This window comes from Spodoptera frugiperda, chromosome 8, assembly GCF_023101765.2.
Source record: "Spodoptera frugiperda isolate SF20-4 chromosome 8, AGI-APGP_CSIRO_Sfru_2.0, whole genome shotgun sequence".
Lineage (NCBI taxonomy): Eukaryota > Metazoa > Arthropoda > Insecta > Lepidoptera > Noctuidae > Spodoptera > Spodoptera frugiperda.
In genome coordinates this window covers 2444883-2459565 of record NC_064219.1, presented here as the reverse complement: position 1 = coordinate 2459565, position 14683 = coordinate 2444883, and the positions used below count along the sequence as shown (strand labels likewise).

Sequence of the window (14683 nt, the reverse complement as noted above, 5' to 3'; positions counted from 1 at the left end):
TAACTAAGCAATAACAATACAACCAACAAAACTTTTACCGGCAAGCAATAAAAAACATTTTCCTTTGCCTCAAACGTACACAATATTTTGTCTATTGGCGGCCGAATACAAACTGTTTACAGACTAAAGTACTATCGGTGTCAAAGGAAATTATTCTTTATTGTATTATGAAAAAAAGTTTGAATAAGTTATCATAGCGGCAAACGTAATGTTGTCGGTTCACAGGGCGTGTAGGTGCAGCCAGTCGATTACTCAGCGAGTAGTCATGCAGGCTGTTCGCTCCCCGTCCCCGCGATCTCTCGCTAATTTGCCTCGGTGCTTCACAACAGCTGAGTCGCTTGGCGACCGCTGACTCGTTTGATCGGTATTACGATTGCGTTAAAAAATTCCTTGCAATTGAAAACGCGCCGGTAAATAAAAAAAATAAGTTGAATCATAAACGCGTTCTAAAATTAAATTGCGCGGTAAACTAATCGTTGACGTCTAGAAAATAAATAAATATTATTAATTGTCATTTTTGTGTCAAATTTTGTGAATGGTGTTTGATAATGAACAAAAATCGCGTGTAGTATATTTTTATAATTTTTTACATCAATTCAATTTGTTGACACATCGTACTGTTAAAATTTTCGTTGTCTTCCAGTTTACTTGATATAGTTGTATTTGTGTGCCGCCGAAATTTTAAAATGGAGAAGAACGGTGGATCCAGACTCTTGCAGATGCAAGTAAGTGCATTTATCAATCATGTTTACATTATTATAAGATATTCTATAAGTACAATTAGGTAGTTTAACCAACTCTTAGTTATTGCTATAATTCAGCTTGTGTATTTATAGAGTAACTGAATTTAGCAACTTAAACTAGGCCACAAGTTATCAACATGATAAAATCATATTACTCACAGATAAATCGATAACATTCTCAAAAAAGGATGACAAATAGACAGAATTAATAATAAAACTATCGCCCTAAATACTTATTTCGACGAAAACATCAACAAATTAGATAAACATAGCAACAATAACAGGTAAAACTAAATGAATTATAAAACCATAGCATAGTTTCCCTGTGTTACCCATAAATTGAGTAAACCATTACCAATAATGAGGTTATTCTTTTAAAAAAATCGTTAGCTTCGGACGGTCTCGTAAAAATAAACACGCCAATAACGGCCAGCGTTCATGAATCAACAACGGACGCTTTTTTTTTAAATTAGGACCACAGATTAAAATAATAAGATCTGCAGAGGGCTAATATAGGTAATGAATGGTGATTAATCTAATTTGTTTTCAATGCATATTATATTTTTTGTGATTAGGTTATGGTTGTTTATTTTATTTATAAAATTCTATATCATACCCGTGTACATTAGCATGCCATGCTATTAAACAACGAAAACTTACTTTATTAACTATAAAATAATCTATACTTAATATTATAAAGCCGAAGAGTTTGTTTGTTTGTTTGAACGCGCTAATCTCAGGACTACTGGTCCGATTTGAATAATTCTTTTTGTGTTGGATACATTTACCGAGGAAGGTTATAGGCTATAAATCATCACGCTATGATTAATAGGAACCGAGCAGAGCGGGTGAAACCGCGCGGAAGTAGCTAGTGCCAAATAAGGATATAAATATCATTTCGTTATTAAAATAAAAGTGACGTTATTGGTATATCAAATTAAAATTACCTATTAGAGACATTATTCTAATTATTCATCAATACTTTAATGTATTTAAATGAGTGAATCATAATTTTAATGGCAAAATGGTTGACATATTGTTAATAATATAGACAATATAGGCTCTATATTGTAAACTTATGTCAGTATAACATTAGAAGATTTATACTTTCGTTGTACATCCTTCGTCCTTGAACTGCCAATTGATGCTTAACTTGATGATGTCATTGGAGACGCGTTAAGTTAATAGTATAGAGTGCTCTAAGTCCACAACCAAGTTAAATAAGCCAGACATAATGTTTATTTAGACTAGTAACTTGAACCAAACTTCAGTTGAGTTTAGAATTTCTGTTATATCTGTTGGTAGCAATAGATATCTTCTTTTACTAACTATTTGTAACAGAAATTACTTAATCAACACTGTTTATTGATTTGCAACCTGTTTCCGACCACTGCAGGTCTCTTTATTAGCACCGAACACGCCATTGAGCTCGATCACTCTCTAAATATTCTTCATTACTCAATTCTAATTAAATAATATAACCCTTCTCCTTATTATTTTAATCTGTGGCATATCTAAGAGTTCGCCGAACGCTTGCGCTAGTCGGGATGCGAACCTTGACCTCGACGGTGACGATTATTATTACATCCAGTGACTGGAACCGCGGAATACAAATGTTTCGGTTTATTCTATTTTAAGTATAAGTTAAAGAAACTAGTTAATGTCCTACAATAGATTTTATACTTTAACATATTGTTGTAATAAGGTTTAAAATTCATTCATCTGATGTTTAGTGTAGTTTGATGAGCTGTGTCTATACTTGATTTGATCTGAAGTACTCAATGACGTCAGTTAGTATTATTACTGACAAATATTATTAGCCTGTGTGGCTTCTGTCATGAGCATCAGACGCATATAAAGTTGGGAACATAACATCACTTGTGAATGAATGATAAATGGGTAAATATGTCTTTGTGTCGAAAGGAATTGAGCTGGAAAAAATAGTTACTAAACTATTTTTTCTAGAAATAATTTAATGTTCATGTTGGCGAAGAAGGTGTAGGTATAATCTTAATCTCATTTCAGCTCATTTCTTTTGATACAACCGAGAAAGATAGAGCTGAATAAATTCAGTCACTCACTCAGTGGGCATAAGCCCACTCACAACATAAAGGCTCTTTTAAAAGCATATACTTATAAGTACTTTAAATGATCGTCAGGTCGATAGGTGGGCTCGCTAGGTACAAATATTCTATAACACAAAATATTTAGCTCCAAAATTATAATTACAAAGTATCGCACATAATATTATTATTATTAAACGTCGTTATATAAAATAAAGTAGAACAATGCTGTGTTTATATAAGATACATAATTGCACCGTCTGTCTGGACAGACGTCTCTATGTTATCATAATTATGGAGGTCGAGTCATCAGGTCGTCTTTTTAAAATCGATTTACCTACATATTTTCAACTACCTAAGAAATATGTACTTTATTTTCTTTTATGTAAGGTCTAGATTGGATTAGTTGATAGAGTTTACATGCGTATTGTGTTTCGACGGTGCTCGACTAGTTTCAAGTCATGATAGGAGCTTTTAAACATGAACAGTATCATCATCATCATCATCATCATCAGCCGAGAGACGTCCACTGCTGAACAGTATGCTTTTATCTAATTAATTTCGTTTGTAGTAAAGTCCAGGAAAGGTTTAAAAGGTGAGGTCTAGCCTGGCCAACTAGTCTTCAATAAAAAATAACCACGATACTTACATAAGTCATATAGTCAAGGCATGCTGGCTAGGGTGCGGTACATTAGTGTGTTGCATTTAGCAATATAGCTCTCACAGTTATGTAGTGGTTGTAGTAACTTGCTGTACCGCATTCCCTTGATATCTACACACGTTTGCGCACCCAATGGTTGATAGCGATGTTCTTATCATATAACTAAGGGAATTAAGATTTAATAATGTTCCTGTTAAAGATAAAAAAATCCTAGAAAAAAACAATTACCTGTACACCCGTCTTTGATGTCGACGCCCAGATTATACCAAGTGATCGTCAAAGTTATCAGAAAAATATTGAAAAATTCTAAGTCCTAGTAAAGTTTTTAAATTACGTTGACTTGTATGCTATCTACGAAAATGTATACCCTGTGCCAGTCTTTTGACTCTTGTTGCTACAAATCTTTATTTTTAGCAACAATAGCAGGATAATGTAACCAAAAATATAGACGAAAAATGTGTAAAAATGTGTATAACGTTCTTATCATAAAGTTTATCTGTTTTACTTTGTTTATACACAAAAACATTAATAGAAAACAGTTTTGACTTTGATTTTATTTTAAAATAGACTGGTGTTTTTTTCTTGTACATTAATTGAACACAGTTTTACACAATCCTTTTTGTTTTTCTTTTACACCCTTGACAGTCTTACCGTGACATTTCAAAACTTTCCTTGGTTGATTAATTGAATTTAATCAATTAATTAATCTTTCAATTACTTTATTGCAAATTTGTTTCATTCGATTCGTAATCATGTAACCTGTAATCGTTTCTATAAAGGTATAACTACTGTTATGCAGGGTAAACTAGTAGCCTGCCTAGCTTTTATTTTTTTATCGATCGCACCTACATTATAGCTTATTGTATTACATCATTGCGTCAACTGTCTTTTTACAAAATATCGACAAAAACACAATGGTCGGATTTAATTGGTACTCTTATTTATTACCCTTTCTTAAAACCAATATTTTAATAAAATTAACTCCAACTAACTCAAGGCTACAATTCCATCTCTCCATAATGAAATTTCCTTTAAAAAATGCTATTACATATGAATTACCTATATTATGTAAGTGTCCCAGTTCACCGGTTCGATACCCGGCGTCGAGACAATTAGGCATACAACAAACAAAGCTGTGACCTGATGCCCTAGTTGTTATTATTGATAAATGTATCCACCACCTAATGGATTGCCTCAATTTGCCTTTAATGCATAATGCCGTGTAGGCTGTATAGCCAACACATCAACGAATTGTCTATTGGAATTTACGACGTTTTTATTATCTGTGCAAAATTGGCGGGTTTCTGGAATATTCGGAATTATTAGCTGATAATAAAATTGTGAGTAATTGAATATTTAGATGTATTTTTTTCTGTATGTTAATATACTATTTGGGAAATGGGTGTGCAAAACATTTTTTTCATTTACTTAAGTGATGATTACGTTATTACTTAAATTTATTGGTAGTGAACATGAAGCTTCCTGGTCATAAAACAGACTATGGTACCGTAAATGACTATGAAAGTAATACTATGTATATGACGATAACTGTTAGACAGAGCCCGTACAAAGCTGCTTCTCAAGTTCCTAAAGCTATAGATTACAGCCACAACAATAATATAGACATAGACATTATTATCTACCCATCTATTGAAAATATTGTGATCATAAATATTATCAATGCAAACAGTATTTCAAAACGTATGATAACCACTTATCAGTTATCATACAGTATGTATGCAAAGCTAACATATAGATAAGGTTCGTAGAAAACTAGAGCTTTTTATATACCTGCCTTTATATCAAGTGGCCTAGCTATCTATGTGGAGTTTATTAGTTCGTGTTATATTAACCACACTCGCGTATAAATACATATAGGTTTGGTCTGGGATTAGTTTTAAGTCAACAGATGGGAACCAGTAGGGCTGATGCCCCATTCTAAGCAAAAATGGGTTAATGGGGCTCCGGCTTAAAGCAGGAGTAGTAACGGAGTGGTTTTTAGCTAGTAAGAGTCTGACACTCTTTCTTGTTTCACCCAAGGTGAAAAGGATGGTGGTTTTTAGAGAAATGGAATGAAAAATGCCTATCTGTCTCTCTTTTAGCAACAGGAAGTTTAGAAATACACTAACTGCATAGTTGATGCGGTGGCTGGTTGAACGGCTCGTACGATGTGTAGCGGTTTGGATTCCCACACGAAGCAACTCTTTTAACGATCCACATATATTATTGTTGTTTCGGGTCTGAGTGGCATGTGCAATTGTGTCAATTATATGTCTGTAAACCATCCATGATACGTTGAAAAACAATTTTTTTTACAATTCTATTCCACAAAGCAGTTAGTAACAAACTATCAGCCAGCAACACATAAAAACTGAAACCCTAACTTATCGATTGGAACCCAGATCCATGTTATCGCACTGTCAATACTTAGTTAGCGTGTTAACTGTAAACTGCACCGTTAGCGTCATTTGCTCGCAAATTCCATGCATGTGCATAAAGTTAAACTTGATCAGTTTGGCCTCTATACAAGTAAGTTTGGCGGGTCGCCAGTCAAGCTTGCAACTTGAAAGGTTTGGTTGTATTATGTGTAATGCGGTGAAATTATTCATGGAGATCTTAGATTATATTACCATGCAATAGATGCCCTTGGTTTTGATGGTTTACCTAGTTTTAGTTATTTATTTATAAACACAGGAATAATTTTACAGCTTAAGCCAATGCAACTCTTTGTGTGATCCACCAATTGTTGGTCTGGGTCATGTGTATATTAAATTGTATGTTTGTAAATGTAAAAAAAAATACAGTTAAAAGGTTTCTACCGAAGCTGATCAGATTGAACCAGATCATAGAATTGCAATTTCTGAAATTAGGACCTAGCTGTTGCTGCTTAATGTAACTAGTCTGAAGCTGGCGGTGTAAATCAGGCAAACAAAGTTATAGGTTAGGTCCCTTGAATATTTAATTTTATGTAGGATAGGAAGAACCTAAATTTCTTAATTACATTCCAACAAAAAACCAGTCCAGATATAATAATAAAAATAAATAGTAAACCCGACTTACAATGGAATCAGTAACGTAACATTCCGGGACGTCTCGAAAAATCCGGGATATCTCTAGCGATCCCTTGAAATCCGAACCTCTGAAATACACGGATACACGATTTTAATACATAAGAGTATAGAATTAAACGTGAAATTGCCGTAGCACCTTTATCTCGATGTCAGAAAGGGATTGTTGTGTAAGATGGAGTCTTCTGTCTTATCCTAGTTAAGCTAAAGATTATGAACGCCGTGTCACAACGAGGGTATGTCTACTCATAAAATTAACTCCGAGATAAAGTTCATTTGCTTACATTTTGTGAAATCTTCGCGGAGGTCTTAGGAAATTGTTAACAGATTTTTTGATAAGGCATGTTTTAGTTAAAAAACGATAGTAAAGTATTGTTAAATTGCACGAAACCACTGATTACAATTTTATGTATAGAAATTTGTGTAAGATACTAGACCCATAATTGGCCCAAACCTATTTCTGTATTTCATTTATTTTTTGTTGGGAAGTTTTGTAAACCATACATATTATTTTTCTTCAATATTAATTTTACTATTCAGTTATCCGGAGCTACGCACTAACAAACGGGTTTACCGGGTCTACGGCATAAAGCAGGAGTAGGTAGGTTGGTATTTAGTCAGTAAGAGTCTGACACTCGCCCAGGGCGAGAAAATCATTTGATGGTTTGGTTTGGCCTATTCAAGTTGAAGGCCTATTCAGCTCTCTGTTATTACAATAATTTCAGCGTAGAGACAAAATACAATTCAAGTACGAAACAACAACAGCCGAATTCCTTGTTTACTTTATTCACGAGCTCCCACAAAAACTCAGTATAACTCAGTTACAGTAATAAAGTTTGGTTATCGCAGTATGACCAATCGATCGTAGGTACCTATAAACTGCGTGGCTCAAACAAAATCCGCTTAAAAGCCGGTACGCATTGTCCCAATTACTTAAAATTCGTGCGTCGGCGGCCGCTCCCATAGATATAGAGCGAGCTAGATTGCTAGATAGCGCAGACTTATTATGTTGATATTTTTTGTAATATCGTTAAAAGGTAAGCGTCCGTATTCCCGCATCGTACGCAACGGATTTTAGTTTGTCTTGTATAGAAACTGATACAACTGCGTCCACTGATCCGCATCGTACGCACCGCATCATCGGCAATGCCTACATGCGATGCGTATCGATGACGTCATACAGAATGCGTGCGATGCGTACGGTGCGGGTCTGTGGACACTTACCTACCTTAAAAGTATCAATAGCTGTATAAGATCAGCTTGTTCGTTAGGTATCAATTTCTTTCATTTATTTTACTCTTAAGACCCACATGACCCAACATGAAAAAACACAACATAATTTTTATTTAGCTCTTCTAGACTTACTATAAATCTGTAGCAAATCCCTAGTGATCGATACATCGATACAATCTATCTATGTCTAGTCCATGAGCATGTCTGGGAATATGACGTCATTAGTTCTAGTACCTAACCATTCGTCTTTAGAATGAGTCCTAAAAGGCGACCTATATGTACCTATGGGGAAATGGATTGCTACTCATTTTATATAGGTATGATATTTATGTTCAAAATGTTTAGATCTGATTGGGAAAAATATGAATCTTACTTTTATAAATGCGAAAGTTTGTGTTTGTGTCTATGTTGTGGATGAAATATGAAACAGGAATAGATTATAGTCTGAAATAACACATAGCATATACTTTTTATCCCATGGAAATGCGGGTGAAGCCGCTGACAGAAGCAAGTATTTATATAAAGCTTTTTGATTTTGATTTTATTCGTCACTGTTTTAGAACTCGTGTTTGTTAATATGCGCCCTGTCCCTTTGTTACACTAGAACTCATTCGACTTTCATTTCCATTTGTCACTGTTTCTAGAATCGTTCTTCCCTTGGTTACATAGAACACATGTTATAAAATAATGAAAAATAGTCTCATATACTTTGCCAAGAACTATGCTCACTCCTCAGATGAACAAAAAGCGGGATGTTATGTTACGAATAACATCCGTTGTTGCACTAAGCTACGGGTTAAAACTTTCTCACGGCTCAAGTGTTGAATGGAGGAGTGCTTGTAAATATTATTTTGTTTTGCAAAACAACAATATAAGACCAAGTTCACATAAACATGTGTGCACAATAAATTATCGGGTGAAACAAAGAGTTGTAAAGTTATTTTAATAACGTTTTAGATCTTAATTATGGACTATTTCATTATTTAATTATATATTTCTTTGTCTATCTAACATAAAAAGTAGCATGTCTTTAGACAAAGAAATATGTATATGTTTTGTTGTCTGTTCATGCTAATTTTTTTTTTTTTTATATCACGACGGTGGCCAGTCTTTAACAATTGTTTTCGATACAAAATCGCTACTAAGGAATAATTTAAGTAAACATTAAATGTCGCTGAGTACGGCAGTTAGTGTGTTAAGTAACAATCCATACAATACAAAGCTTCTTTAGAAAAAATTAATTGAATGAATTCAATATTTTTCTTAAAAGGCAATTCTAGATAAAAATATCAATATCTTTTTTTATCGTATATCTTTTATTGCTCCAAAATCCCTGTCTTATTTTCATATATATCACTGACATACAAATATACAGACATTTACGATGGCCATGTCAAATTGGCGATACCAAAAACGTATCCTGGCACCCAAAAATGTCCATGGTCGATGGTGGGTGTCATATAATAATGCCAAGATCGGATACCGAAACCAGATACCAGATTAGCGAACCTCCTACACGTGATGCGGTATTTAACTGACAGTTTTGGACTAATTTATGCCCACTATTGTCTTAATCTTTTGGCTATTTATTATGATTTATTGTCACGCCATTTTTGTCCTCCAAGGTCAATTGTTTTGCATCAGATCTCGCCTGCATTGTTCAATTACTCAATACTTCTAAAAGATTTTATAATTAGTGCCTTAACACAATTAGTGCCGGCCTCAGAGACATTTAATCATTACTTTAACTATTCCTTAGTAACGATTTTGTTCTGAAAGCAAATGCTAAGGACTGGGTTAAGTTACCATTTAGTGACTCTAAGTACGACGATTAAGGAGAGACACACATAACACGCAACCCAGCAATTAAATGGTCATTTAAATTTGAACTTCAAGTCGTATGTTGTAAGATTTATTTCACAACGTCAGCGTCAATGTCTTCAAGCATGCTAGAAGCGCGCTTGCCACCTTTTTGTGTTATTTCCAAAACAAAAAACGCCGTGCCGGAGCTGTGCTTGTTAAATGTGCCTTTAATCCGTCTGCTTTCAATATTTACCATGTTCATCTGACTTGCAAATTGCATTCTCTACATTGTTTTCATTTAAATGCACCCAGGTCTTACTTAATTAAACATACGCACATGTAAATGCTCGAAGCGGGAGGCCTTTCCCGAAACACCTAACGGATCTGTGTCTCTGGTACTTTACCTTAGGAACTTGTATGTTTGTGAAGATAAAAATACTCCATTAATAAAGTCGTAAGTTCAGATGAGATAAATCCTTTCTTACTGTCATTTTTCCTGTGTATTAGAATTGAACAGATATGTAAGGAAGTTAATTGACACAACTTAGATGGGTGACATTTCTGGAAAAAATTAGGGCATTAAAAGGAACATTTGATTGCTTACCGGTAAAACTTAGGTTAACTGTTTTCTATACCGAAATCTTCCAAAGCCTCATAAATCTCTACCATAACCTAAATGTTAATATTATAATTCCATAGAATTCAATCAAATCAGCGAGTGATTCCTCGAAGCGTCTAACGGCTATGTGTTCCTAGTACTTCTGTTTGTTTGGTCGGCAGTGGGCAACATGCTGCCCTGACTAATTGAAGAATGTATCAAATGGCCACTTGACTCAATACAACAGGGAAAACTGTTGAGTGTGCATACTTCGAATTTGTTTGCCTAAATAATTTTTTTGATGGTTAGAATTTCCATTAACTGTAGCAGTTAGATGTGATGATGATTAGATTTGATGTTTGGATGACACAGATCTGCAAATAATTTACGAATTTGATATGCTAACCCGTATAAAAAGTAAAGTAAAAAGAACACTATACTTCTATTGCATTTAGGTATGTACTTGCATTATATTAAAATGCACAGAGTATTCCACATAATTAACAGTCATGTTGCAAACGTCTCTTGCAAATCCGTTGCAAATAAAGGACATGTGCGTTAATTTCCAGTAAAAATCAAAATGTAAGACATACTATATAAACAAGCCCTTCTGACTGTATCAAAAGATGTCATGTATTAATTTGTAACAACAATTGGCAATAGACACACAAGTTAATACACTAGATACAATTAGATCAACAAAATATAATTTTAAATAGTAACCTATAACAAAAAATCTGTCGCTAATATTATCAAACATAACACGTTCAAACCATAATTCAACAATCATTCCATAAACACAAGAACAATGACTCCATACCTGCCTATGTTCTGTTGAGACCGTTGCCCTGCGCATGAGTGTAATCATACTCGCTGGAGTGGCGTACGAAATGATTAGCAGAGCTATTAATAAGGGTACTTACTCTTTGTTTTACTATTAATCCGACAGGGTAATGTGTTGTAGGCCTGAAAGATATTATTGTTGTTCTTAGAATCAATTGTAATCTTTATCTATCATATTGACGTATGGATGTGATATTTTGTAACCTATTTACAGTACTGAATGTTATTTTATTATAACTATCGTGAGACATACTTGATTAACTAAAAAATCACGGTTTACTCACGTTTATTAGTAGGGAAAAGCTCTACTAGTTTTAAGTCACAGAGGGACTCTTCGGCGACGTCGCTGCGTCTACTATGGTTCATTAAAAACTATTAAATGCTGTTATTATTAAAAATATATAGCAAACTGTAATAAGTACCAGTTCATTCATTATGTACCATGCCTTCGTATAAATGGAGCTTTATCAGAATTTGTTTTTCAATTACAATGTAATACATCAATTTATTAGTTACCAGGCAAACAGGATGCAATACATCAAAAGATGATACGACATCCCATTTTTATCTATTTACCACAAAATTTTGTTTACCTTCACCAAAATGTACCTAAATCGCAAAATAATCAACACAAATAACATATTCGCGAAAACTAGCGTGTAAAACAAACAATACACGCATCCTATAACATTAAAACGATTACATTTTACAACAAATTGCACTCTAGCTCTGTTATTATAGTTATTATTTTCCTCTGCCGATAATTTCATATTGTCCGTCCGGTTATCAGGGCCTGTAATGATAAGTATGTTGTAATAATACGAGTGTTGTAGACAGGTATTGTCATAAGCCATTTTCCTGGTCGTCTACCGTGACTGTACCAGGCTTTAATGACTTGGTAGACCATTTCGTACTCCAGTAATTGATTGCTGTTTCATGATTTTTGTTTGTTAGGTACTAGCTGAAGCTCGCAGCTTCGCTTGTGTGGATTTACGGACGCTAAGACTAATAAAAGTAGGCTAAGTTATTTCTTAGTACATCAGCTACCTGTCAAATGCCAAGTATAAGACAAAATCATTCAGTTCATCATCAATTTCAGAGATTAGTGAGATCTGAGATTAGTGAGTGAGCGACAGACAGATAAAAATTGTAAAAATATTATTTTGTTGTATGTATTGTACGTAAAGTAATATGCATATACAAACAGACAATCTCCTAGTCTAGATTTTGATTGTCACTTTGCTTTAGTAATTTTGATTATCCTGTGTGTAATTAAGATTTGCTATTTGGAAATTTAATTAGTTAATTATTTATTAGATCTATGTTTGAAGGTTAAGGCCGTACATGCTTTTTCTTATATTATAATGCTTCTTTGAGGAATGTTGTAGTTGTACGCTCATTGGTTAAACGATTCGCTACTGTGCTACGAATCGTGTCTTCAATTCGTGCGGAGCAAATAAGATTTGTAACATAATATTGTACAACTACATACCTATTACGTATTTATAGGAAAGGCTCTACTTATATACATTAAAGACACATGGGTACATTTTATTCCTAAGAAAACTTTTAACTATGATAGATATAAATAGAACAGTTTCCTCAAATTATTACAAAGTATTTTGTATTCTACCTGCTTTAAGGTGAAAAGTTGTGCAAATTGTAACAAAGTTTGATGTAATCAGACACCGATGTTACGACTACCATTATTCTGGTAATTTCGGTGAAATACCAGCTCTGACTCATTTCCTTGTAAAGTTCTAATTAAGGACTAAATTAGCAACTATCGCGTTATACAGTCACGTCGTTGATTTTGTGGTTTAATTACCAAATGATAAAACCCTTTTCAATTCCTAAATCAAAGAAATTATAAAAAGAATTCGATGTGCATGTTTTATTTAAAGTAAAAATTTCATGGTGCTTAACGACTGGGTTCCTCCCAGTTGTGTAGTCTCTTCTGTGCGTTTAGGCTCAGATAAGTCATTCTATCTCCTGCGTTAAATTCACCGAGGGAAGTGGAAGATTCGCTTTTTTCTTCTCCTCTAATGATATCTTCTGATTTGTTTCGTTGCGGGATCCAAGATAGTTCAAGTATTCATGTCGCTGGGACATTCACATAACACGGCTTGAGTTAGGAGATTTACTCGACTCGAGTATGCATGAAAAGACTGATGACTGTTAATGAAGCGAAAGAGGTATGTAAGAATCGTAACAACCATAGTCTCCTGCCCATCCCCATGGGAGACAGGCATGAGGTTTTGTATTTATGTTGTACACGCCTTGCCGAGCCCTACCCCGCGACTAACCTAATTATTATGAAACACACCCGTTTGTTTTCCTGTTTTGCACGCCTTTATTACATTTATAGAGGTGACGATATACAGACAGATATATCAACCATATAATTGTGTATATTTTAGACATATTTTCTGTAAAATGGGACGTGAAATACCTTCCGATGCCAATAGAGGTATACTTTTCTGTTCGCCAGTCGACGTCTTATATCCGACATGGTGATGAATAAATGATAAATGATAAATGATATATGATAAATGATATTTATTTCTGTAAATAGATTATAAAATAACACTTTTACACGTCAATATTTCAAATAGCTAGATGAGGCCGGCATTTCCTATCTGACTACTCTGAGAAGAAATGCCGAAACAAACTCAGAGGTCATAGTCTCTTTTAAAGTCCAGACAAAATCAATTAGAGATGTCGGAGAACCGTGCAAGTTTATTCTGTAGTGGTCTTTTGAGGAAAGAACCACAGCAGTTTGAGCGGACCTGTTCAGATGGCAGCACGCATGTGTCAGTTTACAATTAGCTCAGCTGACGGCTGTTGCTGAATGATCCGACGAACAATACTAACCAAAAGAACATTTGGGTAGGCCACACAAATGCTCACACTGTCAGAATATAATTAACTAAAAGTGAAATGACTAGGCAAACTCTCGCACGGTCCTCAAACTAACAATTTTAAAAACAATATGTAAAAAAAAAAAAAAGGTATCGAATGATATTAATGTATATCATGTCAAATTGTATAAAAATGTAACTTGTGTTACAAACATGTCAACATGACCTGTGTGGACATTATAGCGGCTCACTCCCAAGCCTGACTATCATCTAAGTAGTCTTTAATTTTATAAAAAGCTTTACTATACAGTTTTTCTTTAATAACATTTTTAAATTTATTCAGGCTCAAACTTTGAATATCGCTGGGAATATCTCTATCTATCGCTAGGCAAACCTATCTATTTTTATCGACACATTTTAGACATAAATCGGAAAAAGCTATCTATTTTTTATCGAAACATTTACTTAAACACGACTCAATTCAAAAAAGCTATAAAAAAATAAAAGAATTCCTATTTTATTATAATTTTCCCAGTACAGGATTTTTCCATAAATAGCAATTACATAGCTCATTTGTAGCTTATTATATCCTTTATTTTTACATATGCTTGATATTAAATAGATAATCTTCCTCAAAAACTCCGCTAGCAAATATCAAAACATTTTCTTTCAAATCCGACTAGTTTCAAGTTCCAAAGGTTAATTCGTGCAAATAACAAACACATTATCCCGAATAAATATCAAGATTAGCACTAAATACTATTGACCTCCCTACATTTTGGATTTAACAGCTATTTACGTCAAAGGGAG

At 34.0% G+C, this 14683-nt stretch overlaps 1 protein-coding gene across 3 annotated transcripts in view; it reads left to right on the top strand.

The window, feature by feature from the left end:
- Nucleotides 1-248: 248 nt before the first annotated feature.
- LOC118275351 (zinc finger C2HC domain-containing protein 1C) overlaps nucleotides 249-14683 on the top strand; it is a 39338-nt gene continuing 24903 nt past the window's right edge. For 2 of the 3 annotated variants that reach the window (XM_050695488.1, XM_035593268.2), the window contains exon 1: nucleotides 273-725. In XM_050695488.1, coding sequence (XP_050551445.1) covers nucleotides 687-725 — 39 coding nt within the window. In that variant the 5' untranslated portion in view covers nucleotides 273-686. Of the gene's footprint in view, nucleotides 726-14683 lie in introns of all 3 variants that reach the window. The other variant, XM_050695487.1, reaches the window with a different exon arrangement.